The following is a 27,134-nucleotide window of genomic DNA, read 5'->3' on the forward strand; positions in this document are numbered from 1 at the left end:
CTTAAGCATTGGCTTTTAATTTGAATATCAATTTCATTTTGTTCAAAGAAATTCATTCCTAAGATCCCAGATGACCCTTTTATATCAGCTACAATAACTTCTTGTTTAACTAATAAAGGACCTATTGCTATATTCAAAATACATTTGCCTTTAACACTTAAAGCATTGCCATTGGCAGTTGTTAAAATACTATCTAGGCTAATCAACTGGGAACTCAGTTTTAATTTCTCAAAAGTATCAAAAGAAATCAGAGAAACTGGTGATCCAGTATCAACAAGAAATTTAACATCAATTTCATCAATTTTACAAAAAGCAAAAAGACAATTTTGATCCACTAAATTTATTTGAACTCTCTTAATTGGATCTGATATCAAACTTTCAATTTTGGTTTGTGGCCTTTCTAAATTTTTAACAGCTGAAGTATTGGCCTCTAAATCAGCTTTTAATCGTTTCCCTGATTGTTCAATGGACAATAGTACTGAATGTGTCCTATCTCATTACATTTATAGCAGACTCTGTCAGTCGTGCTGTTTTGATTCCTATAATACCTTCCTCTGCCCCTATTATTAAACCTAGGAGGCCTATTTTGATAATATCCGTTCCTATTGTCGGTTTCTGTATTAACATGTTTAAGTTGACTTAATTTTTCATCAATTAGTTTAGCAACTTGATCAAGAGTTAATAACTCTGTACTTTCCTTTTTATTATCCTTAATTGCTTGAATGGGGACTTCATTGCTAGTTAGCATTGGCTTTCTCATATTATTTTGAGGATTGATAAATGCTTCTTATTCAATTGCGTATGAAATTGCAGAATCCAACGTGTTTGCACGTTGAAACTGGACATGCTTTTGTAAATCCAAGTTATTTAATCCTCTAATGAATTTATTTATAAGAACTTTTTCCATCATTTCAGAATCTTGTTTTTCATTTGGAAAAGCCAAGTAACCTAACCTTCTTAAAGCTTGACCATACTCAGAAACAGTTTCGTCTTTAGAATGTCTTCTTGCTTCAAATTCGCAAACATATGCGGCTTCTCTTTCTCTAGGATTAAATCTATTATTTAAACTTTCTTTAATTTTATTATAATTTCCAAGGTCTTGTTTACTTAAAGTACTCAAAATTTTCTGAGCAGGACCTCTTAGACTCATAACAATTTGTTTAGCTCTTTCTAAATCATTCCATTCATTCCATTCTGCAACTTGTTCAAAATGAACCAAATAGTCTTGCCAGTCAATAGTTTTGCCATCAAATGATTGAGGCTCTTTTTCTCTTCTTACTATACGTTTTTCATGTAAGGTAACAGGTTTTGGCCAGTTATCAAGAGAAGATGTGTGCTTAACCCCTTCATGCCTATTTAAATCATAACTGGGGTATTTGTCAGTTGAATACCTATTTAAGGATTGATAGTCCTCTGAAAATGTATCCTTATCAACATATCTCTTGTTTGGGGGGTAATCTGATCCTTGGTTCTTGTTTAATCTATCCCTATCATCATACAATTCATAACTTGGTCTCCTACTAAAATGTGGTTCTTGGTATCTTTTTGGTGTAAATTTTCTATCTACTTTATAATCTGGATGTTTCAATATAGATTTATCCCTTACAGAATCATCATAGGTTTCAGATAAAGTAACAAATGATTTTAATGGAGTACTAAAATTGAAATCTTTATGTCTATACTTAACTTCATCTTTATCAGAAAATCTATCAGAATGCTCCATTTTTGCTTTATCATGCTGGCTTATACCGCTTGCATAATCCATTGAATATGCCATCTTACAAAATAACAGAAATGTTAAGGGCAATTTGTATGGTCACGGCACCAAAATGTGAACGGACTGATCTAACATTCAAGTAAAAGTAACATTTTCCGGATACCTTTTTACTTAATGCTAGCGCAGCCACGAAATACCAAATAAACCCAGGTTCTTTACATAAACAATGAAGACCAGTTCTGCCCTGGACACCTTGTCACACTAGGGGACAAGTGTCTACAACAACCGACATAACGGACAATTCTCTGGGAGGACAAAGCTTATACTTGACCGGATAATGATTTGGGCAAGTATAAGCCAGCATTCTAGGAAAAGAAGTCTTAAAGAAATAATACCTCAATAATCATATTTATTTCATACCAAAATACACAATAGATATTCTAATATTATGGCAGTTAGTTGTACAACAATACAGAAGTTAAATAAAGTGGGGGAAATGTCTTACTCTAAGTAGGGATTTTAAACTGTATCATTTAAACCATTTTATACCCAAGTCCTAAAGTTTAAACCCAAAATGAAGCCAAAACATTTAAGAGACGAATTGGTCCAGAACAGTAATAGTAAACAGCATGGCTGTAATGAATACTGATAGTTACCTTCGAGGAAAGTATGAATTCTGGACACTGTATAAAATGTGAATTCAGTATATAATTAATAACTAAATGACTTAACAAATGGTACTTTCTTGAAATAAGATTTGCAATTTAAGCAACACCATCTTACCTTTAACTTTTAATAACCGGTTTAGAAAAGGAGTAAAGTTATTGTGTACATACACACAGGTGAAAGTTTTCATGTAAACAATAGTAATTATATAAAAATGTAAATATGCTCAAGCTAAAAAGGGAGCTAATAAATAACTCTTAATTCCAATATTGTCACACATGTAATGTATGCAAAAGTCAAATATAAGCATGACATTCAGTTCGGTATTTTAACAAACATTTATTTGACAATGTAATGGTCTGAAATTGAGCGTTTTATATTTATTTAATCTTCTTTTACATTGTCGAGTTCGAATCAAGATCAAGGAAAAATCTCCCGCTCCCTCCCTTCCCCCCAAAAAACAAATGTGTGTTAACCATAACCTCATTTAAATTGCTACTACATCAGCTTTTCCCAATTTAAACAACGTAAACATATACAAGGCATGTTATCTGAGAATCTAAAGCTCTATTTCTCTATTTTTTCTTTGTTTTGTTATTTAAAATACTTCTGATTATACTTGTTATCAAGGTTAAGAAAATATATTGTTATGTCAGGTTTTTATTGACTTTGGTACTTTTTTTGAGACCCTATTTTAAGAAATTTAGTGTTTGGCAGAGACATGATTCATAACCTATTCTGTTTGCTGAGTGTACAAATCCTTAAAAAAAACCCTAAGGTTTCAACTTCAACAGGCATACACAGCAAAAAGTGCCACGCATGTTTCAAGCATGGTAAAGAAAACATGTGTAAAACATGCGTGGCACTTTTCCCTGTGTAGTTGACCTCAGATGAATGATTGTTTTTTTAGTAGGTTCCGTATGGTACTATAGTTTCTAACGTTTAGACGTATTCATTCATTACTGTTTCATTACTGTTTTTGTAAACGTAACTAAGGAAGACAAACTCAGATGCATTAAGTTATTATCATTTAGTTGTACTGGAATACAACCGCAAAACCTCTTTTTGTATTGTTACATTCATATAATTTTAGTTCACTTTTAAAGTACAGTTTTATAACACTTAAATGATAAACGGAAGTATGTACAATTGACAGAAGAGCGGCTATTTATTTCCTCGTTTTGACTTATTGTTTGCTTCCTGCTCATCACGAGAGGTTATGTGCAAAAAAGTGATGCACTTAGTTTTAACCAGCAAGATGTAGGTGTACTAGCTTTAGAAGGTTAGTTAATTATATTGTTCTCCATATACAGATCACATGAGAAGATATACTATATTTTTATCATCATAGCTTACTCTCTTTTACTTTTACATGAAATAGCTTTGGTTGAATTGTCCGAAAGTACATCAACTGAAAAGTTTTACAACTACATGACATCGTATGATACTTTGAATAATGGGCGAATAATTTGAATAGCGTAGCGTGAACCGAAAATAAGGCACCTCCAACATTCATATGCAACGAATGCTTGATATAAATATGAATGTCCATGTATTGCTTTTGTTATTAAATTCCATGGTGCCATACAATTTTAAATAGTAAAAAAAATATGTAAAAAAAATACGTAAAGAAAAAGTAACACGATGTGTCCGTTTTCTGTAGAATTGAAAGTATGCTTGTAAAATAGCATTTTAGCAACGGACAAAATATAAACTTAAAGTTAATGTATTCAAATATAATTACAGCCCTTGTTTAATATACGTTCAAAACATTCTGTGTGTATCGTGTAATACGCTTACTTCTGTTAAACTCATTATTAAATTATAAAAATATATTGAATGGTACAATAAATGATGTTTAGAGAATGTAACCTTCCTACTAATAGTCAACGGAAGATGTCAAGTTTAAATCGCTTACATTTTCAAACAATATCTTCCTTGTATGGCGAGCGATCATTTTATAAGTTATAATGTTATAACGTACATGTAGTACATCACATGTTTATACATAAAACAATGTTTTCAAATTACAACTTAACGTACGGAAATAACAGGTTGTTTGCCAATTGTTTTCAATGTTTTACCCTTCCTCAATGACACAGTGTAAACTATGCCTGTGATATCATTCACTCTAAGTTCATTGATATAGATGCTGCTCAAGAGAGTATATGTTCATTTTTTTTAATTTTATAACCAAAAAAAAACATCATCTTAACAGCAGAAAACAATATCAAAATACAAACCATTTGCATGTTCCTTGATAATCTTCTGTATTAAATCTGCTTCATCAAAACATCAAGGAAAAATTCTACTGTGGACAGGTTAAATTTCGAAGCAGAGGAGAAAGAAGATGAGGAAGATTTTTATTCATCGTTATCAATAATCGTACATCGTTCTTTACCTTTCTTCGATATTTAGGGTGACTCTGTAATAAATGAGTTATACAGTTCATTCTAATAAAACGTCACATTTTAAACACGTTTAACAAATTAAATATCATCACCAATGATTTATGTCGGGTATGTTGTATTGCAATTTTGGTCATGTGTCCAATTATCTTTCCGTCAAAGTCTTAAAAATGTATGTTGCATTAACGCTTTGGAAAACATGAGACCATTAATTGAACTATTAAACTGTAAATTCTTGCTGATAACTTGATTGTTTTTTTTTATTTTATTTTGATTTTTTCTCTTAACAAAATATCTCCATTAGCTATTACGAAGACATTACAAATACACGACCATTGTTACAACTTTGTTTTGATTATGATTTCATTTAAAAAAAACAAAAACTAAGGGTTGAAACGTTGTTGTAATAATGTCTGCCTCTTTTAGAGAATGATACAACACGTGATGAAGTCGAAAATATCAGCTTCTTTCTGCTCTTTTATCTTAAGGACATATTCCCGGATTCAATTTTCTTTTCTAAAGATAGCTAAATATGTTAAATTGTAGATACAAATTAGTTTGGATAGTAATTGATTAATAAGTGTTAAATTTTTATTTGGCTGTATTTACTCAAGTAAGTTTATATATGGTGGGGCCCTTCCAGATGTTTTCTGTGCTGCATTGTGAAAGTTGATTTCAGATTAATATCGAACATTCAAAAGAAACATAATGTCCTGTTTTCAATATTTTGATGAGGTTCAAAGCTATTTTGAGAACGAAGCTATTTGTATTGATTTCCAACAAAATTCAATGTTTTAAAGTGATGACATTTGTATACGCCCGTCGTCTTTTAGACGGGACGTATTATGGTATACCGTTGTCCGTCCGTCCGTCCGTCCGTCTGTCCGTCCGTCGTCCACACTTCGGACAATAACTCAAAAACACTTTCACCAATTTCCATAAAACTTAAGTGAATTGTTTATATCTATTGACGTAAGCTCCCTTTCGTTTTTTTTAATTTCAGATTTTAAGTTTTGGATTTATGGGGCTTTATTCATAAAAAAGGGGGGATTTTCAACACTTCTGACAATAACTCAAAAAGGCTTTCACCAATGTCCATGAAACTTTGGTGAATTGTTTATATCTATTGATGTAAGCTCCCTTTCAATTTTTATAAATTTCAGATTTTAAGTTTTGGATTTATGGGGCTTTATTCATAAAAAAAGGGGGATTTTCAACACTTCGGACAATAACTCAAAAAGGCTTTCACCAATGTCCATGAAACTTTGGTGAATTGTTTATATCTATTGATGTAAGCTCCCTTTCAATTCTTATAAATTTCAGATTTTAAGATTTGGATTTATAGGGCTTTATTCATAAAAAAAGGGGGATTTTCAACACTTCGGACAATAACTCAAAAAGGCTTTCACCAATGTCCATGAAACTTTGGTGAATTGTTTATATCTATTGATGTAAGCTCCCTTTCAATTTTTGATAAATTTCAGATTTTAAGTTTTGGATTTATGGGGCTTTATTCATAAAAAAAAAGGGGGATTTTCAACACTTCGGACAATAACTCAAAAATGCTTTCACCAATGTCCATGAAACTTTGGTGAATTGTTTTTTTATCTATTGATGTAAGCTCCCTTTCAATTTTTATAAATTTCAGATTTTAAGTTTTGGATTTATGGGGCTTTATTCATAAAAAAGTTGGATTTTCAACACTTCGGACAATAACTCAAAAAGGCTTTCACCAATGTCCATGAAACTTTGGTGAGTTGTTTATATCTATTGATGTAAGCTCCCTTTCAATTTTTATAAATTTCAGATTTTACATTTCCGTGTTATGAATTTTTATGCTTAAAAAAGGGGGGATTTTCCAATTTTGGGACAATAACTAACACTTTCACAAAATTTTATGCAACTTTGATAAATTGTTTATATCTATTGACATAAGCGCCCTTTCCATTTTTATAAATTTTAGATTTTACGTTTTCTTAAGGAATGAATTTTTATACTTAAAAAAGGGGGATTTTATGAAACTTTGGTGAATATATTAATGTAACATCCTTTTGATTTGTATATATATTTCTAGTTGATCATATAAATTCATTTAAAGCATAAAAGACAAGTTAAAAGAGCAACGGGCGTATCATGCGCTAAAGCGCAACCCTTTATTGTAATTGGCACAGAAAATCCCCATTTTGCATCCAGTTGACAAATATATAAAGAAATTACTTTCTTTAAATAATAGAATGCAATAATAAATCTGCTATTCTTTTCGGGTTGAAAGATCAGATAATTGATATATAATGATGCATTATGTATCTCCATGTTTCATATAAGATAAAATAAAGAGACTACCCTTGAGTGATCCATTATAATGTGGATTTTTGGAAATGAATCAAGTTTAATTTAAATGAACTATGTTTATTTATTTTTTATACATGTTTGTAAAAAGTTCAAAACCCTAGCATATATTCATATGTTTTAATTCCGAAATAGCACCAATTAGGAAAACCATTTAAACTGGTTTAAATGGTTTTACCATTGGCTATAAATTTCATTTAAGTTATGTTGATTTTCAAATTGATTTTACCACAGGCAGCAAAATAAAAGAGGGACGAAAGATAACTGCAATCATACTTTAAAAATAGAATCATGTTATTTATACTTCAATATTTTTGTTTAAACAAATCTCTCCTCACTACTTCATTTTGTAAATCAACCCAATAAAGTTGTTCTTTCTGTACAAATGTGTACCAAATAGAAATACACAGGAAAAACGAGCACAATGCAGTATAGCATGTATAGCTGATGGCCATTACGCATCTTAAAAATCGTGTAATTGTGGTCGCCTAAATATGAAAATTGATTCTGAATAAGATAATATGATACTAAGTTGTTTGTTTGTCTCGATTCCTTTGTCAATTGTTTTTTTTTTTCTTCGACTAAACGACCTAGGTCTCTGTCATGTTGGACTTCTGAGTTCACACGCTTCAGAGTACCGATTGCCAGACTTTTCGAAAACGATTTGACGGAATTTTAAAAAACTAATCCCCAGTCTGAGGTTTGACATGAAGTTATGCACAAGACTTTATAATCTTTGATTCTGAGTTATTAAGTTGAAAAGGTATGGCTGCAAACGAGTTTTAGAAAACATGATAATGTTATACGAAATGAAACGCAAACTTCTATAAAAAATATGAAAACAATTATCATTTTACATTTGAAAATTTCTACATTTGAAAATGCCTGTACCAAGTCAGGAATATGACAGTTCTTGTCCATTCATTTTTGATGCGTTTTGTTATATGATTTTGCCATGTGATTATGGACTTTCCGAATTGATTTTCCTCTGAGTTCAGTATTTTTGTGATTTTACTTTTTTTAAGGCACACTAATACAGGTATGCATTGACAATAATAGAAGCAGTTTTTTGTAAACAAAATAAGTTATTTAGAGAATTTTTTTTTAATTTTTGTGTCTAATAAAAGGTGAAAAGGTACCAAACAGTGAAAACTAATGTTGGGATGAAGAGTTACCCAGATGTTTATCTTCCCATATTGCATTTTCTTGCTTATTATATAACTCTTTTGATACAGTTGCAGGCTAGACTTTACCATATCTAAAAAACTTAACATTGAGTTTGCTACAATTCTGCAGAGTTTAACTTAATAAGCATTAACAGCTTGATTAGTTATAGTAAATATTTAGTCTCTCAAAGCATATTGGTTGCTTTTATCTTAAAATACCTATCAATGCTTTATTGCACTGCGCTTATGATTTGCATCTCATTATCAATATCACTTCAATCAGTTTTTACAATTGATAAATAAGAATCCACTTAAAGCGTGGATTGTTTTTTTTATAGATATCATTTTGATCAACAAATTTAACCTTGTTTCATCCCCGTACTATACCCTTGACAGTGATGTTTGTCTTTTGACCATCGATAAGGTTCCTAACTGGCACCGTCAGAGGTATTCCTTTGATGAATTAATCTGGTTCTTCACAAACAGATTTTGTTTACTCAAAACTAGATATGAGTATTAAATTGAGCATAGGGAAATACAGGATAAAGGACAGAGAAGTCAAAGAAATTTATTAATGCAATGTTGTTAAAGATTGTGAATGCAGACTTTGTAGTAGATCTTTATAAATGATTGACACCGGTTGTAGATTATACCTCACCACAATTTTTCTAAAGTCCATATTTTGAGTAAAAACTTTAGAAAGATGACGACCCGCTTATAACGTTTTTAACTTTAGAAAAGAAAATCAATATTTTGCAGGTAAATAGACATTATAGAAAAGAGCATTTTATACTAGAATCTGATGGATTCAAAAGAGCAACGAGGCCATGAATTTGCGGTTTTGTCTATAGGTTATAGCCGCCCTACATATTAGTCATTCGTTCCTCTTAATTGGGAGAGAAGTGAAATCAGAATTTGAACTGGATAGGGACCCCGAAGATTGCATAATTAAGTTTCCGAATTTCATGCAAGAGCATGATAGAACGATCGTACCTTACGAATGTAATATTACTTTATACCCTGTATTGAACTAAAGTGAAATTGTTACCGAAATACTGTTGATCAAACCCTAATGTCAAATTTGATCAGCTGTTCATCTCAAGTGCTTCGAAAGTAGTAGCAGATTATGCTGCAAAAGTTGTACCCCTTGTGTTGCTCATCTAAGTAAAACCTGTTTTAAGGGAGAGCAAACAAGTTGTCTTGTAAGACAGATGATTTCTTAATACAGGTGAAATCTATATAAAAAACACTACAGAGGAATACATTAATGATCTTTTAAAGCAGTTGTTTTAAATAATACAGTGGTTTCTTATGCAGGATTGAATGCATGTCCAGTAGGATTTTGCATTCCAATCTTTTGGTTTTAGGATATTTTCATAGTAGTAAAAAAAATGTAATAATGTTCATCTTCAATCTGTTCAATTCTGACACAACTAGGTTTGTTTTATTACATGAAAACCCTTTGAAATGCATTGTTCATATATTATAAACATTTTTAGATCTACTTTTTATGGTGGATTGATGTATTATCACCAACTCTGATTCAATAAAATTTGTAATAAAAAAACAAACGACAAATATAACTGTCCTGTCGAATTAGAGACAAATTATACATGTACGGGTTCCAGGATGTATGGTTACATCAGGGTGTTAAAAGTGTTGATTTGTTTTTAATTAAATTTAAAGAAAAAGTAAAGGGTAGCTTTTACCCTTTACAAATGATATCGGATATGTTCCTTACGTCGTAACTACAATCCCCTTCCCTTTCATGAATGTGACCTACCGAATTAGACTATTTACCGGATTTGTAATCACATAAGCAACACGACGGGTGCCACATGTAGAGCAGGATCTGCTTACCCTTCCGGAGCACCTGAGATCACCCCTAGTTTTTGGTGGGGTTCGTGTTGTTTATTCTTTAGTTTTCTATGGTGTGTCATGTGTACTATTGTTTTTCTGTTTGTCTTTTTCATTTTTAGCCACGGCGTTGTCAGTTTGTTTTAGATTTTTGAGTTTGACTGTCCCTTTGGTATCTTTCGTCCCTCTTTTATAGTAAAATAAACTCATTTTTTGAAGATTCGCCAAAATGTATGTTGAATAGATATGTATTTGACCCAAACATGCTACAATTTTATTTAGGTCATGCTGTAAATTATATTTATAAACCATTAATTTGTAAATACCGCATATCTGCTCACTGTTTGAACATAGAAACTGGTAGATTTTATAGTATTGAGAGACATCTGAGACTTTATAATATATGTGATAAACAAGTAATTGAAGAGGAATATCATTTTATTTTAGTATATGAAAAGTATAATGAACATCGAAAGAAATTTATCAAACCATATAATTGGAGAAAACCTTCGAATTGTAAAATCATACAACTATTATCTGTTCATGATGTAAAGGAACTTAACAATTTAGGGAAGTTTTTATTTCTGGCCAAGACGGTACGTAATTAAATTCATTTATAAATGCTGAATATATCTTATATTTTATCATACTTACTGTACTGTTATATGGCTATACACTTACTTGTATGATTCTTTGACTAATTGCTTAAATGTTAATATATTTCACTGATGTAATTGAATATTTGTAATATTTATATTCTATAAGTTGTATTGCTTACGAATAAAAGATAATTATTATAATTACCAATGTTTTATTAAAAATATCATTCATCTTCCTTAATTTTAAAAGGAGCTTCTACAAAATACGAGATAGTATATATCAACATATAAATTCAAAGAAGTAATTGAAGTATGGAAAGCATTAAAATTTGTATTGTTGGAGACGGAGCTTGTGGGAAATCAGCGCTATTACAGGCAATGATGAAGGCTGAAGATAATTATTTCCTAAACCATTACATCCCAACAGTATTTGAAAATTACACATTTATGTTGAATTACCATGGAGTTGATACCACGCTGTTGTTATGTGATACAGCAGGACAGGTAATAAATGCAAATGAAATTTTACAAACTTCAAACTACATATTTGTTTACCATAACTTCTATTTCCGGATTGTCAAAATTGAACAATTTATAGAAATAATGAGCGTTTACTTTATAGTTAATGAAAATATACTTTAATTAAGCCTTTCTGATATATATTTAAATCATCATTTTAAAAATAATAACTATACGTTCGCTTACTAGGCGGAAAATACCGAGGTGTTGAAAATTGACACCTCGGTAAACTCCGGAAAATTTTCCGTAAATCTTTATTATGGGTCGGATACCTTAAAAAATTAATGTATGATAGGAATAAAATATATTGTGTGTTTATTACAGTTTTATCTTATATGCACAAATGTCTTAGGAAAGATTTTTGGGCATTATTTTCGTAGCATTATTCGATCTTTAAATTGTTAAGAATAACAGTGTCAATTTCCCATATGTTGGCAAACAATATGTAAGTGTTTAGCCTTATGAAAGGTAATGTACACCTTTGATATGAGTTAATTGATTTTTTGAAGGAAGATTATGATCGACTCAGACCTCTGTCGTTTCTAGGAACAGATATTGTACTTGTGGCCTTTGCAGTCGTTTCTCCTGCCAGTTTTGAAAACGTTGAAGAAAAATGGTTTCCGACTGTTTATCATTTCCTGAAAAATGTACCACGGATTTTAGTTGGTATAAAATCAGGTATAAGTCCTTGTTGTCCAAGGAATATAGTCGTTGTTGATACATAATTGTTATGTCTGAAAAACATCGCCTGGAAAACATTGGAGCCATGAATTTTTTACTGTTTTTAGTTTTTATTTACAAATGTCAGTCATATTAATCACAATAAAGCATAAGGAGAGCAGCAAGTCTGTTCGACAACTTTCACATAATGATATTCTACCGTTAAACAACTTTGTTTAGGACATTTAAAAAAAAGAGATAGGAAGTCATTGGTCATACCATCAAAATACTCTACCACTCATTCTAGTTTATTCTATTTTTGGAATTGAGATGGTGAGTTTTTTTTAACAATATAAATCTAACTTTCAAAACCGGTACCATTTGCTGTTTAGTAACTAATATAATTATAGGAATACGAAGATACGAAAATAAAGTAGCGGGAATTTCTCGCTACATTGCAGACAAATTGGTGGCCTTCGGCTGTTGTCTGCTCTATGTTCGGGTTGTTGTAGCTTTGACACATTCCCCATTTCCTTTCTCAATTTTATTGTCAAGGAGTAACCTATAAAAGGAAAACACATACCGTAAATGTCATCATCAATAGATCACTTTACAACCCTCGGCAATAAGAAACTCCGTTTGAACATAGGTAACAGTTATGCACTTTAAATCATAGACAACTACATTTTAATGAAAATATATATTGTTGTATTTTGAACATATGACTCTACATGAGTTAGAAAATATAATAACAGACAGTTTATTTATCTGTTAAGGCTCATCTTGCCAAATAAATAGACTGGTGACTCTTATGTCAGGCAGAAATACATGATAACAAATGTCATGAAAGAATTGTCATTTAGCGTCAAATTTTTTCCAGCAAACTATTCTAACCAATATGCTATAAGAAACTTTCTAATTCCTTTCTTCATTAGAATTATAAACATTGAAGTTTTTAAAGAATTTGTGTAATCACCTCTAAATATTTAAACTGTCAAAATATTCAAATATAGAAATACGAAGATGAGATATGAGTAAAAATGAGACAAATCTCTATCTAAGTCACAATGTGTAAAACTTGCAAACAATTATAGGTCATATTTATGTATTTCCCTGTCCTGCGTGTTTTTGCGTTTATTTGTACTGTATTTCTGTTACTGTTGGTGGCCTTCGACTGTTGTCTGCTCTATGGCCGGGTTGTTCTCGCTTTGACACATTCCCCATTTCCTTTCTCAATTTTATCTGAATTATGAAAGTTGTTAACAAATAGTCCGTTTTTATGTATGTTGGCGTTTGTTTATGTAGCACTTCATGGTTTCTGTTGTTCCGTTGTGCCGTCTTAAAGTTGATGTTTTCTCTCGGTTTTGGTTTGTGACCCGGATTTATTTGAGTATTCAGGATATGCACACACATTTACCTCCCCTCTTTTTACTTAAAATCAAGAATATATATACTTGTCAATTTTTATTCAAACTAGATGCTAATTCATCTGATTTGTTTTAAGTAAAGTGATTGAAATGTAGTCGAAAATCATTTATTATTAAATCAAAATATATTTGCTATAATTGCTTAAATAACAATTACTTGTAATTGAAAATTTTAACGATTACAGACTACAGTTGATTGCAAGCAATAACTACTGATTTTAACAGTAACCTTGAAATTCATTTTTACTTTTTTTTTTTTTTAAACTAAAACATATATTGAATTTATTTCTTATTTTGCTCTGTCCATTTTCGTCACCAAGTGCTTTCTGTCATTTGTTGTTGTTTGTTTGATTGTGTAAGCAACCGTTGTTCACTTTCTGCTTTATCCGTGTCATTCATTAAGTCAAGGTATGAAAGTTGATGGATGTAGTTGAATAGAAAAAAGAAGTAATCGACTCGCAAATGATATATTTAAATTGATTGCCAATAATTGTACAAACATCTCTTAAAAGGACGAGTTTTCTCATTCGATCCAATTTGTGTCCAGGTATTCAAGGTCCTTTTGTTTTCAATTTAGCTCGACAGGTTAAAGTAGAAACATTATTTAGTGTTAACATTCAAAAATTCAAAAACACAATTTCATGAATCATTTTTATTGAAAACGAATAAAACGAAATTCCCCTGTTGTTGCATTGCCGAAATTTCAAATATGACAAAAAAACGGGCTGTTAATCACCTAATATAAAGCTGTTTACCTAAATTCAATTTCAGCAAAGTCGCAGTTATAGCAGTTACTATATTAATATTGATTTGAAAAAAAGCATATCAAGAAATACGACGTTAGTTATAATAACTTCAAAACATAATCATAAAAATGTGATAACTGACAATTGTGAATAATCCGTAACACTAGGTACGCTGGTGAGGCCTAAATTACAAATTGTATTGTTTATCGCGTAAAAAAAAATAGGTACAGGTATGTGCGTACTTAAAATCTTATCTTATGCTTTGAATACTTGACGATATTTGAAGGTCAAAACAAAAAATACATGAAATAAAGTTTCTCAATAGGCACAAATTGTGTCGGAAGTATTGAGCGCATGTAAGAACCAATGACACATTTTTTAGTCGGGGTGTTGTACAGAAAAATGCTGTGATAAATTATGAAGTTGGTTATTGCAAGCTCTTTAACTTTCGGGTCCGAAAACATCTATGTATGTTTGCAAGAATGCTTGTTAGTGGCTTTTCTATTACATAAAATATTTTCTTGGTAACGATCAATTGATGAACGTGTTTCTTAATTCTTATTAAATGTTTTTAGTTTCCTAAATTTATTTTGAAAACCAGGATTACTGCCATCATTTAAATATATCTCAAATTTGAAAAAAACATATTTCTTTGACATACTTATTCAAAGTGATAAAGCTATCATCATTACTTTCAAGTTTTCTTTTTAAATGCCTTGCTACTAGTACACAGAGTTTTACATGTGAATTATTCTGAAAATTAAATAAAGTAGCTCATGTACTGAAAACTTCAATTGAATCCTAGCCGTATAATTGTATGAGGCAACTTTTGTACATACACACTTATAACTTGCATATTTTGTAAAAATAAAAATCCGAAACACATCAAACAAACAACCAAGGAAGGTTTTTTTTCTCCAAACATTGTTCAAAGCGGCGTTACAAAGGGGTCCCTGCCAATGGTGTGTTTCGTCCAGGTAAAATTTTGTTAATCCGCATCTCCTTAATAACGGCTTGCTTCTACATGATACAACTGTGCACCATCTATATATCTAAATTTTTCATTTGTCATGATTGATTCGTTGGTTTGTCGTATCAAAATATAGCTAATTATGCTTATATCTGATTGGAGGCAGTATACGACTTACGACTTGTGACTTCCTAATTTTGTCATAAATTATAAAAGTAAGCCTTGACAGGGTATGCAAGACACATACAAATAAACTACATGGTACATAAAGAATTTAATATAAAAATTATATAGAGAAATATATTTGACGACTATATAAACCTTAATTTCGAACCTCCATGGATTTCTTTATAAAGCCTATAGCATTCCAGTATACCGCTGATAGAATAAGTTACGGACAAGGTCAATATTCCTACGCGGTTACTTATATGGTTCGACTATACATTTATAGTCGGTCATCTGAGTAAATCCCCGCTTGATTATTAACGGTCCGAACCATTTAAGTATTCAGACAATATAGTTTTTCCCGACTAAATGTATACTTCCTTTGCATGATCAATTAGCTCTTACTCCGAACCACGATAGGCAGACTGCAATTCTTTATATTGCACATATTGCCTTGATAGTGGTGTATCTACAATGTTGTTTTTGAGTCAACTCAAGGTGCATTTCTTCTGTTCATCAGTAACTTCAGACGTGTGAGGCATGAAACGTTTTCTCCAATGTTTAGATAAGATTTTATTTATTTCTCCAAATTTCATTAACTCTTTTTTACTTTATTGATGTGTTCGTGCTTATTTATATACGACCTCTCTACCCAGTAGTTAATACGCGCTGTTCCGCTATTCTTATTTTCTTTAAAAGAATAGATGGACAACATGTAAAAAGTACGGTTACAGTGTATGGTTAACAAAAATGATACAAATCAAATAATATGAAAGAAAGAAAGATTGAAGACAAAAAGTAAGTTGTCAATGCCCAAAGATCCTTTGAGTGAATCATTTGAATTCTTGTTGAACGATTCATCGAAGTATGTCATATAGTTATAGTGACATATTAGGTTTCGTTAAGGGGCATGAAAACATGCGTCAACTTTAATTACAATAGTGTGTAAAGTTCTCTTTATTTTGTTTATTATATAACAAACGTTACCAGATCGTTAAGTAAGTTATCATTTCATTGTTAGAAACACTTAATGTATATGACTCATTGAGGAACTTATGCTAAATACAGTAAAGGTAAACAGGTATCGGATTAATGACACAGACAGACACAATATTTTATGATAGTGTCTAAATATCAATAAAAAAAAACAATATCATACATCATAAGATAAGTACAAAAATAGAAAAATATAGATTTGGGTCCAAGTTAAAATATCGGTATCCTACCACACTGAATTATTGGACACTTTCAATTAAAGACTTATTCTAAACATTCATAAAACATTGATAAATACAGCTTTTACAAAACAGGAACATACTAGGCGCAAACTATACTTTTTTTAGTTTTGAGTTGGGGCAACCTGGTTTAAATCAGGATAATGGGTTTCAATCTCACTTATAAGAGAGTTTCCAATATTGTTACTATTTCAAATAAACCAAAAAAATTGTTCTTATCACTTAGATTCCAGAAACTTTATATATTATATTTCTCTAGAAACTGTTTTGTATCGACATATTTCGAGTTCCAAATTGTGGTAATTTTTACAAATATATAATATAGGGTTGTATATTTGTTTTCATCATCAAATGAGGTAATAAAGGATATAGTCAATGTGATCATATGTGAAATTAGAAACCTACCTAGAATGAAACAAATTATGTTGAGAAGGATTTTAATATAATATTCTCTCACTCTGTCTCGTTTTTAAATTTCTTTTTTTACTTTTGTCTTAGATTTGCGTAATGATAAAACTGTTTTGACTCAACTTAAAAAGATGAAACAGGTACCTGTACAGCAAAATGATATAGAAAAGCTTTGTAAAAAACACAATTTACAATACTTTGAAACTTCTGCGAAAACAGGAGATGGGGTAGAAGCATGTTTGTTGGCAGCTGTGAGTATTCTAATACAAATCCTAAGTAATTATTCAGTAGTTAGAATATGTAGCATTTTTACCTGACGATATCGGGATACTGGTATTTAGTCAAAGCTTAACCGGGAATTGTGATATAATAATATTATTGTGACAATACGTAAAATGTTTAGGCTTTAAATAAATCTATAATTAAGTAAGATAACACAAACACTTAAGGTATGTTGTGTCATATACTACTAAAGGTTTAAAATGTTTAACAACCATATTATATCAATGTGTAAACACGTTAATCATGACCTTTGAACATCAAGTAGTTCGTGCATTTTTCAGAGAAGGTTTAAAAAATAATCAAACAGATTTTGTCACTGTGGGTAAGCATTCATTAGCTGTCACTATCCTGTAGATTTACAACCGTTGGTTATATGGATTCTACAGAATCGTCATTGAAAATTGAGCACGAGTTCTGGGTCAATGAATTCTTTTGATGTGTCATTTGTTTGCAATAGTAACATGCCTTTGAACTATGAACGATTCTAAAAGGCCAATGTGTTGATTGTCTACCTTGAACAGGGTTATAATTTCATCTATACCTAAAAATCGTTACAAAATCCCTTAAATGTACTAGATCTTAGTATTTTTTTATTGGTTTATTGAAGACATTTTTGTATATCTATAATTTCATTTATTTATTTTTGAAATGTTTAAAATTAATGTTTACCAACATAAAGAATTATTTTATTATCTTATCAGTATTATTTTGTTACTTTTAAAAATTTCGATCGTGCAAGACCGTCATAGATGTGCAAAGTCAAATCTACCCTCATCATCATAATTTCTTAGTGTGATGAGACACATTACACTGAAATCACAGATATGACATCTTCTTCCAAGGAATCATGAAATTGCTCTCTTTTAAAATCGTATACTGGTAACAATTTAAAAATAGTTTCTTTCTCTTTAATTTGAGGTACAACATCCCGGTAAATAACGCATGTTTAATTCTTTTGTCAAAAATACGCTGTTTCGGGTTTTGGTATGCCACATATACCGGAAATTTCGTTATTTTGAATGTAGTTTTATTTTGGTTTATTGGGTGCCTCAAATGAAAGTGACAAAATTAAACACACGAAAATAAAGCAAACACTAAAAATTGAAACACCGAAATCGCGTTACCTGTATGATAATATTGTAATGTTAATTATTGGGCAATATATATAATTGTATGCTATCATACCGTCCGTATTTTCCCTACAATTCTATACATAGTCAAATCTGCAAATAAATACTGGGTATAATTTCACAACAACACTATATTTGTTTTACTTAATTATAAATATTTTGAAAGTGTTAAAAAAACTAATATGAATTTTTATTCCCACATGTCATAAATGTGCCAGGTTATTGCTTAAAAGCCGTAATTGGTTATTAGAATATCAAAACTCCTTGTAATCCTCTATCTTCAACTAATTGTACTGCCAGAGGCATCAGGATCAAAATCTAGATCTTTGATCGACAATAGATTAGCATGTACTGCAATAGAGATAATTAAAATTTGTAAAAAAAATAATTATCTATTTAAAAAGTTATGTAATATTTAAGATTTTATTTTCATATTTTCTTTCAGCTTTGAACCCCGAGATACGCAATTGTTTGCAATTGCATCCATATCCACTTCTTTCATTACGCCAACTTTGTCGTGCAACAAGTTAGTGTAGGTCATTGATATTTTGTCAAAACACGGGTAAATAAAGGCAAATATGGATGAGCTCGCTCATTACTATTGTACCAAAAAGTAAAACATCAATTTGGAGAAGCACCTAATTTACATCCCCCAAAATAAAACACGAGAGGAAACCGTCAAAATATTCCGACGCAAAAATAGCCAAATGTACGGTAATCTCCAACATCATTCATCCTACTACTTGTAAAGGCATAAATTGCTTTAAAATGGTGTATATGATTTTGTTAGAACTCAACTGAAGCAGACAGGCTGTCTTAATCTATCTGCATTATTGCTCCCTACAGAAAAATACACGAAAGAAGTGTAACATCCCATGACACAAACACACATATCCACTAGCACAACAAGAGCCACCACTTTATTCCAGAAACTTCAAACCAATGCCGAATGTTTTAGTGAACAATTCAAATTGGAACCTTAACAAAACATTTTCAACTTTTTTTTTAAAAAAGGACTACAAATGAAAACAGAAATATCTTATCTCCCCATAGTGATAGAATGTTGGGAAAATTGATCACGGTTATCTTACATTTATCACAGAGAGGGTCTAGCAAACAATTTTTAATTTCAGCTAACTTTACTCAAATATAAGGACTTTGTTAACTAAATCTACTAATTTTATTAGATATTATGAATTTTTATAACCATAGATAAACATGTTAGAATATGTTAAATATTTTTTCGATCTACTATATATTACAATGAAATTATAAATATAATTTTTACAAGCGTACCAGAAAGGTTTGAATATCATGCAAATAATTTGAATTAAAGTTTAACTTGCACATGTTGCAATATTGTATTTAAATGTTTGATTTATAAACAATGATATGATAAACCTTCCTTGGTATTATTACTGTGATTACACAACATAAAAGAACTATAATTGTTTTCATTACATGTAATGCTTAATCAGGTTTTAATTTGTTTTGTGTTGAAAAAGTGGCAAAAATTACAGAAGGGTATTCAAACTCATTATTCGAAAACAAACTGAGAACGCCATGTCAAACTTCACCACTTGGAATGCTTGGTTTGAAACCTTCCTTGTAAGCAGCAACCCTCTATCAATGAGATCATGAAATATTCCTATTCATGTGGTTCACGTTGTTAGTGATAAAATATACAATGTTTTATATTACTTGTTTTGAAAAACAGAATAACAAAACCACGCTATTTATGTCTACAAATCAAAACACTATCCTGATGAAACATATCTGAAATATAGTCATTATAACATAAACTGACTCATTGTATATAGACGAATCTAGAGTTTAAAAATGCATATAAAGATTTATGTATTGCTTCTCTGTTTGCTGTGTCGTAAAAACACTACACTATTTTCTTTGTTGTCCCGCCAGTGGTGAAAGTCGAAATAAGCGAAACATCTATAAAGATGATAATCCGGCGGTTGCATCGTATTTGTATATAACTCCACATTTCAGTTGATGGAAGACCTGGATCCTTTTTATCCTGTATACATATGCCTTTTGTTACGAAGTTTCCGTCTAGCATATATACTCTTAACCACTTTCTTATATGGTCCTGCGACTGCTGAAAATATTATTGTGTTTTGTCACTTTATTACGTATTAGAAGAAATAGAATAATAACATTTGGTCTATGGAATCCTTGCAAAGTCTACATGACAGAGTTAACCCGACCTCGACCTCATTTATGGATAACATTCAAGATTACATTTACGTGACTTTGTCGTCCGTTATTCTTATTCTGTAAGCATAACATTTAATACGGTTACATATAATATATTTGGTGTATGGAATGATTGTAAGGAGTACAGGTCAAAATGACAGATTTAAATTTAACTTGGCCTTATTGCTATGGTTCATTGGAAAATGAACAATTTTTCTGGGAATGTCTGTTTCTCTATTGTTCTCTGTTACTATCAGCATAATGCCAACTATATTGTGTGTACGTAATAGGTATTATCTGAACATGACCTCATTTTCATTGTTTATTGTTATTGTCAAGTTTTCGCATTTCAATCTGTTTCTACAATCAATTAGTTAGCGATTTTTTGTGTACAAATTTATTGCTATGTGCATATGTTGGTCTTTTAGGCCTCGTTTGATCTTGACCTGATTTACATGGATCATCAATAACGTCAATTTTATGTGATATTTGTAACCTGAAAAAATTCAGAGTCCGATTGTACAAACTCCGATTTACAATATATTATAGAAAAAATAGTAAAAATCTCGTAGAAATCTCTAAACAATTGTAATAATAATTTCAGCCCGATATAGTTAGTAGCCTTAACATGAAAAAAAATGAGGCCAATCGAATACTAGTATATGGCGATACGATCATTCAGTACAAAAAAACTATTTATCATAGGAAGTAGCCAAACAGTCGTATAACATGTTTTACATACTCTACACGGTCTTATAAAATGTGTTACACACTCTATCAAAGACTTTTCGATAAATTGATATTTAAAGCTTAATATTTAGAATGATTGTTTTAAATTGTAACTTGCTTATAAATTTAAAAAATAATAAGAATATGGTAATTCCTAAATGTATAGTGTTAACACACTTCAGGTATCGGCTGGTTTGGCCTACCATCAAAGGAAGAACAGGATTCCCGTCGATTTAAGGAGGAACGGACTTCAATATGGTAAGACTCATCATAATTAATTTTCTAAAATATTTGATCTAATTATAATATCAAATCACAGCTCTTAAAATTGAATTTCTTCATCTTCCTTGGGAACACACAGGGCCAACATATTATGTAAGTTGTTGGTAACGAAGATTTTATAAACTTAATAGTAAGTTAAGATAAAACTACTGATGCACGTTTTCAAAGTAAAAGCACACAAAACTGCAATCTGAGGAAAAAAGTAAAAAAGGAAAGTCTCTAATCAAATGGCAATTCAACGGTCAAACGAATGGTTAACAACTGTCATATTCCTGACTTGGTACATGCATTTTTTAATTAGAATATGTTAGATTAAACCTGGTTTAAAGCTTGCGAAACCTCTCACTAGAATGACATTCGCATCAAATTCCATTATATTGACAACGATATGTGAACAAAACAAATTAATAGAAAACAAACAAATATGTCACAAAGAAGCACAAAAAGACAAATAGACTAAGCATATTAGCAAAGATTAAAACAAGAAAACACAAATTTACCATAGCACAACAACATAATGACGGAATGTATAAGATAGAGCCACATCATATATGTATCAAAGAAACATGCACATATATAGATACAGCACATTAGCAAAAAAGAAAGACATGAATGTTTTACAAAAGCACAAATACGGGATGTACAGAGCCAGTTCATATGTATCACAGAAACATATAAAAGTATATAGACAAAGCCCATTAGCAAAAGTGAAAGCAAGAATACGAGAATTATCATAAACCAATAACACAACGACGGGATGTATAAGTACAAAGTCATGTCAAATGGATATCATTGAAAACAGACCAAAACGTAAACAAAGTAATATTCATAAAGACAAATAAAATAATACTACAACACGTTATTGAGATGAGAAACAACGTTAGAATCAAGAAATACCACCCACTTCTGTATATATAGACATTGAAGGGAAAAGGTAGTTGCACAATTTCCCGGCTTTATGTTGGCCTTTTGAATACCAAGGGCAAGTGAAGGACGGCCATTTTAGAGCGCTGTGTTTAAATGTAATGGTATGATTTTTTTCTAGAACGTGTAACTGCAGAGTGTTTATTTACAATACAATTTTTTTAAAGTCAGGGAAATATTTTCTTGAAAATTATTCGGGAAGGCTTCAATATTTTCATAAATTTGAGGTAAAATAATGGTCTTGTTTGATACTATAAACAAGCTCCGTTGGAATAATGGTATTTTATGTATGCATTGCATTGAAATAACTAATACTACAAATATATTATTGTATTTAAGATTACTTCATGTTTGCCCAAAGATTTGAGTCAGTTTAGAAATAAACTTCGTAGATGTCCGTTTTAATATTCTTAATTCTAAATTGTTTTAAATTTGTAAACTACGATCCTAATCATTAAATATACGGTGGGACCTATATACAGCTAAATGCGTTGCTTCTTGTCTCTAGGAACCAACGGTTTCCTTGCTGTCAACCAAAGGTTAACACAGGAAAGACTAACGAATTTGATGTTGCACTTGTATTTATTATAAATTACCTGAAGTAAAAATTCTTGGCAGGAATAAAAACATAATGTCAACTTCACAGCAAATATAAGAGTATTCTACTCAAAATGCTCATAATAATAACCTTTTGTGACTAAACCAAGCTAGACATATCCATTCGTCCATTTAAGAACTCATACGTGTATACTTTTTGGCTCACGCTTAAAATAGTGACGGTAACGTTATATACAATCTATGACAAACTTGCGCCATATTTGGAGTAATCGATACAGCTAAAAACTAGAATTAAACGTACGTTAATTACTCATTTAATATACTAAACATTATACATGTATATAACTTGTGATATCTTATACAAAATCTCAAAATACAATAGTTACAATATTTAATTACTTGCGAATAACCAGTGCACACTTTTACAACACCATACATGAAAATAAAACCATTCGAGGTAAAAACATCAACAAATTGATCTTGATGTTTCATATTTCTCATTGATGAAGAAACGCTTATATCGTACCACGTGATCTTAAAGTATTTTGCGCACAGCACATAGGCCTTAGACCCGTCCCTAGTGGGTACTGTTAAGGTTAATGATGTTAATATTATCGACTTCAAAGTTTAAAAAAAAAGATTTAAACAAGATTGAAGCAATGCAAACATAATGTTTATAGATCTTTATAAAACTTAAAATTAATTGTAATCTTAATCTTTAGCTAATACTTTCACCAACACTCGCGGTTGGTAGAACAGTTATTTTCAATATGTAGATAATATAGATTTACTATTTGAATATTGAATTAAAATAATTTTATGTGACATCTTCAATTATGAGTCAATTATATCACATGATAAAGCAGTATGTGATGTAAAGAACTGAAATAAAATATCGGATATGAAATAAAACTTCATTATACATGTACTGTAGCATATTTACATGACGATACCGGGATACTGGTATTTAGTCAAATCTTAACCGGGAATTGTGATATTAGTATAATTCCAACATGGATAAAATGTTAATAATATGTCAAAATGTTTAGGCTGAAAATAAATATCTATTCGGGTAAGTTAACGCAAGCACACGATAATGTATTGTGTCTAATACAGTTGAAGGTTTATAATTTTTAACAACTGTATTATATCAATGTGTCAACACTTTAATTATGAGCTATGAAAAATAAGAAGTTCGTGCATTTTCCGGATAGGTAACAAAAGCATACCTATATTTCATTGTGGGTAAGCATTAATAAGCTGTCACCATCCTATAGTTTTACGTCTTTGGTTATATTGATAATTCAGAATGGTCATTGAAGGTGGAGCACGAATTATGTGTTAATTAATTCTTTTGATGCGTCATTTGTGTGCAAGAGTTTCATTCCTTTGAACTATGTTCAATTCAGTTGATTGTCTGCATTGAACAGGTTTATAACTTCATCATTACGTATAGTTATTTCATAGAATTAAAAATTGTTACAAAATTTATAAATGTACTATATCTTAGTTTTTTTATTGGTTTATAAAGACATTTAAATGTACCTATAATTTCATTTATTTGTTTTGAAATGTTAAAAATTAATATATTCAAACATCAAGAATTATTGTATTATCTTATAAATATTATTGTTTTACTTTCAAACATTCTGACCGTGCTAGGCCGTCGTAGATATGCAAGGTCAAATCTACCCTCATCATCATAAAGTTTCCTAGTTTGATGAAACAAATTACTCTGAAATCACAGATAGCATCGTCTTCCAAGTAATCATGAAATTGCTTTATTTTGAAGCTGCATTCTGGTTAAAATTTAAAAAAAAAGTTGTTTCTATTCTGTACAATATTCGGTGAATAACACGTGTAATTCTGCTGTCATGTCAAGAATGCACTGTTTCAAGTTGTGGTATGCATCATATAATTTCAACAGCATTCACCCTGCAACTTGTAAAGGTATTTCATGCTCTAATATGGTATATATACATATATGTCAGAACTCAAATGAAGCAGACACGCTTGCCTTAATTTATCTGCATTACTCGATCCCTAAAGACGAATACATGAAAGAAGTGTAATACCCCTTAACACAAACACACATATGCACAAACACAAAAACAGAACACTATAGCCACTACTTTATTCAAGAAACTTCAAACGTAGAGCAGATTGTTACCCCGAGAAAACATTGTCGCGGCAAAGCCAATGTTGACAATGCTTTTTCGAGGGGTACCAATCTGCTCTATCACCCTCTTAGCTGTGTGATATTTAATTTATTATACTGAATTTCCTATCATTATTGTCTTTTACAGATGAATTTTCTTTAAAAACTTTTTCTATGACGTCACATACATAATAAAGTTACGGGTATTAGAAAAATAAACAGACTGAAGGAAATCAAGATGTTTCTTTTTTTTTCTATTTTGACAGTCCAATAATAGAATCTGAGCTAAAACGTAGAACTTACGCATTGTCGTTAATAATGTGATATTATTCAATTCATTGTTATTTAAATTAGCGGTTTTTGATTGGTCTGGACGAGAGGGTGATAGTAAAAAAATTGTCACCCGCTCAGCCATGTGATGGAGTCAATTAACACCCTCGTATTAGCCAAACAAAATATAGCATTATAACTTGAAGTATAATAAAACAGATTATCATATACTTAGACTAAATAACATATGGTTTTACCGTATGATAATAGCATTTAATTTACTTAAATTCCATATTTTCCGAATCGGTGCCTAGCGGGCTGATATGAAAAGTTTATCACATACTTCGACTTTTACCACATGCATTTCCGTAGCGTTATCGAATGGCATTACGGTAAAACTCGTCAAATTAATGGTACGTTTAATTTTCAGTACAAAACATTACAAGGTAGGGTACACAACAATAAGTTGGATACTGGAAAGTATATTCTGTAGGTTCAATATCAGCCCCCAAGAGCCGTATGGCTCGAGGGCTGATATTGACCGAGGGCTGATAATACATGCGATATGAAAAATTACATGTTATGATCTTTTTATCATATGCTTCAACAATGGAGAAAAAAGAACAGATTCATATATTGATCCTTTCACGTGGTTCAAAGATTGAAAAGTTCACGGACGACTTCGGACCCCAAATTTAGTACATTCGATATGAAATATGCAATATACATAATGAACAATGTTTGAAAAAGTCAATTTTTTCAAAGGAACTTTCTAAATTATGTTTGTAACTTTTAAAAAATGCATTTATTTAATAATTTGTTTGTTTTTTTATTTCCTTTTTTATCATTATTTTACACAATATACTTTTCAGTATCCAAACAATTGTTATGTACACTACTTTGTAATGTTTTTCCCTGAAAACGTAGCATTGAGGTGTATTTTCCGGAAAATGCCGAGTATCACCGGAATGCCATGCGATAACGTTACGGAAAGGCAAGTGATAACAATCGAAGCATGTGATAAACTTTTCATATCAGCCCGCTAAGCACCAATTCGAAAAATATGGAATTTAAGTTAATTTAATGCTATTATCATGTTATTTAGTCTAAGTATATGATAAAACAGATTATCAATTTGATATAATAGGGTTATTGCATGAATATTGGGGAATATTGTCCCGAGTAGAATATTTTATTGCACGAGCTTGCGAGTGCAATATATGTTCAACGAGGGACAATATTCCCCAATGTTTATGCAATAACCCTTTTAGTGTATAGCAATATAATATTTGAAAGAATAAATTGGTTTAAACTAAGATTTTGTTGTTGATGAAGTCATGAATTTTGAAGATTTATTGCACTAGTGCAATAATGGAAATTAATGCACGCTAACTTTTGGTTACTTTCTGTGTGAAATATGATATTGCTATGCAATAAAACAAATTATTAAATTATATAACAAATTATTCATTTGATATAACAAATTATTAATTTGATATAACAAATTATTCATTTGATATAACAAATTATTCATTTGATATAACAAATTATTAATTTGATACAACAAATTATCAATTTTATATAACAAATAATCATTTTGATATGATTTAAATAACACATAGCTAAGAGGGTGAAAGAGCAGATTGTTACCCCGAGAAAACATGGTCAACCGCGTCGAAGTATATACTAAGTCTTATA

The 27,134-nt window shown here is 30.7% G+C and overlaps 1 protein-coding gene across 1 annotated transcript in view; it reads left to right on the forward strand.

Moving 5' to 3' along the window:
* Positions 1 to 3,593: 3,593 nt before the first annotated feature.
* LOC143083262 (uncharacterized) overlaps positions 3,594 to 27,134 on the forward strand; it is a 45,051-nt gene continuing 21,510 nt past the window's right edge. The window contains exons 1-5 of the mRNA XM_076259530.1: positions 3,594 to 3,665; positions 11,013 to 11,266; positions 11,791 to 11,959; positions 16,983 to 17,143; positions 21,427 to 21,502. Of these exons, the coding sequence (XP_076115645.1) occupies positions 11,075 to 11,266; positions 11,791 to 11,959; positions 16,983 to 17,143; positions 21,427 to 21,502 (598 nt within the window). The 5' untranslated portion in view covers positions 3,594 to 3,665; positions 11,013 to 11,074. The remainder of the gene's footprint in view (positions 3,666 to 11,012; positions 11,267 to 11,790; positions 11,960 to 16,982; positions 17,144 to 21,426; positions 21,503 to 27,134) is intronic.

This window comes from Mytilus galloprovincialis, chromosome 7 (genome assembly GCF_965363235.1).
Source record: "Mytilus galloprovincialis chromosome 7, xbMytGall1.hap1.1, whole genome shotgun sequence".
NCBI classification, from domain to species: domain Eukaryota; kingdom Metazoa; phylum Mollusca; class Bivalvia; order Mytilida; family Mytilidae; genus Mytilus; species Mytilus galloprovincialis.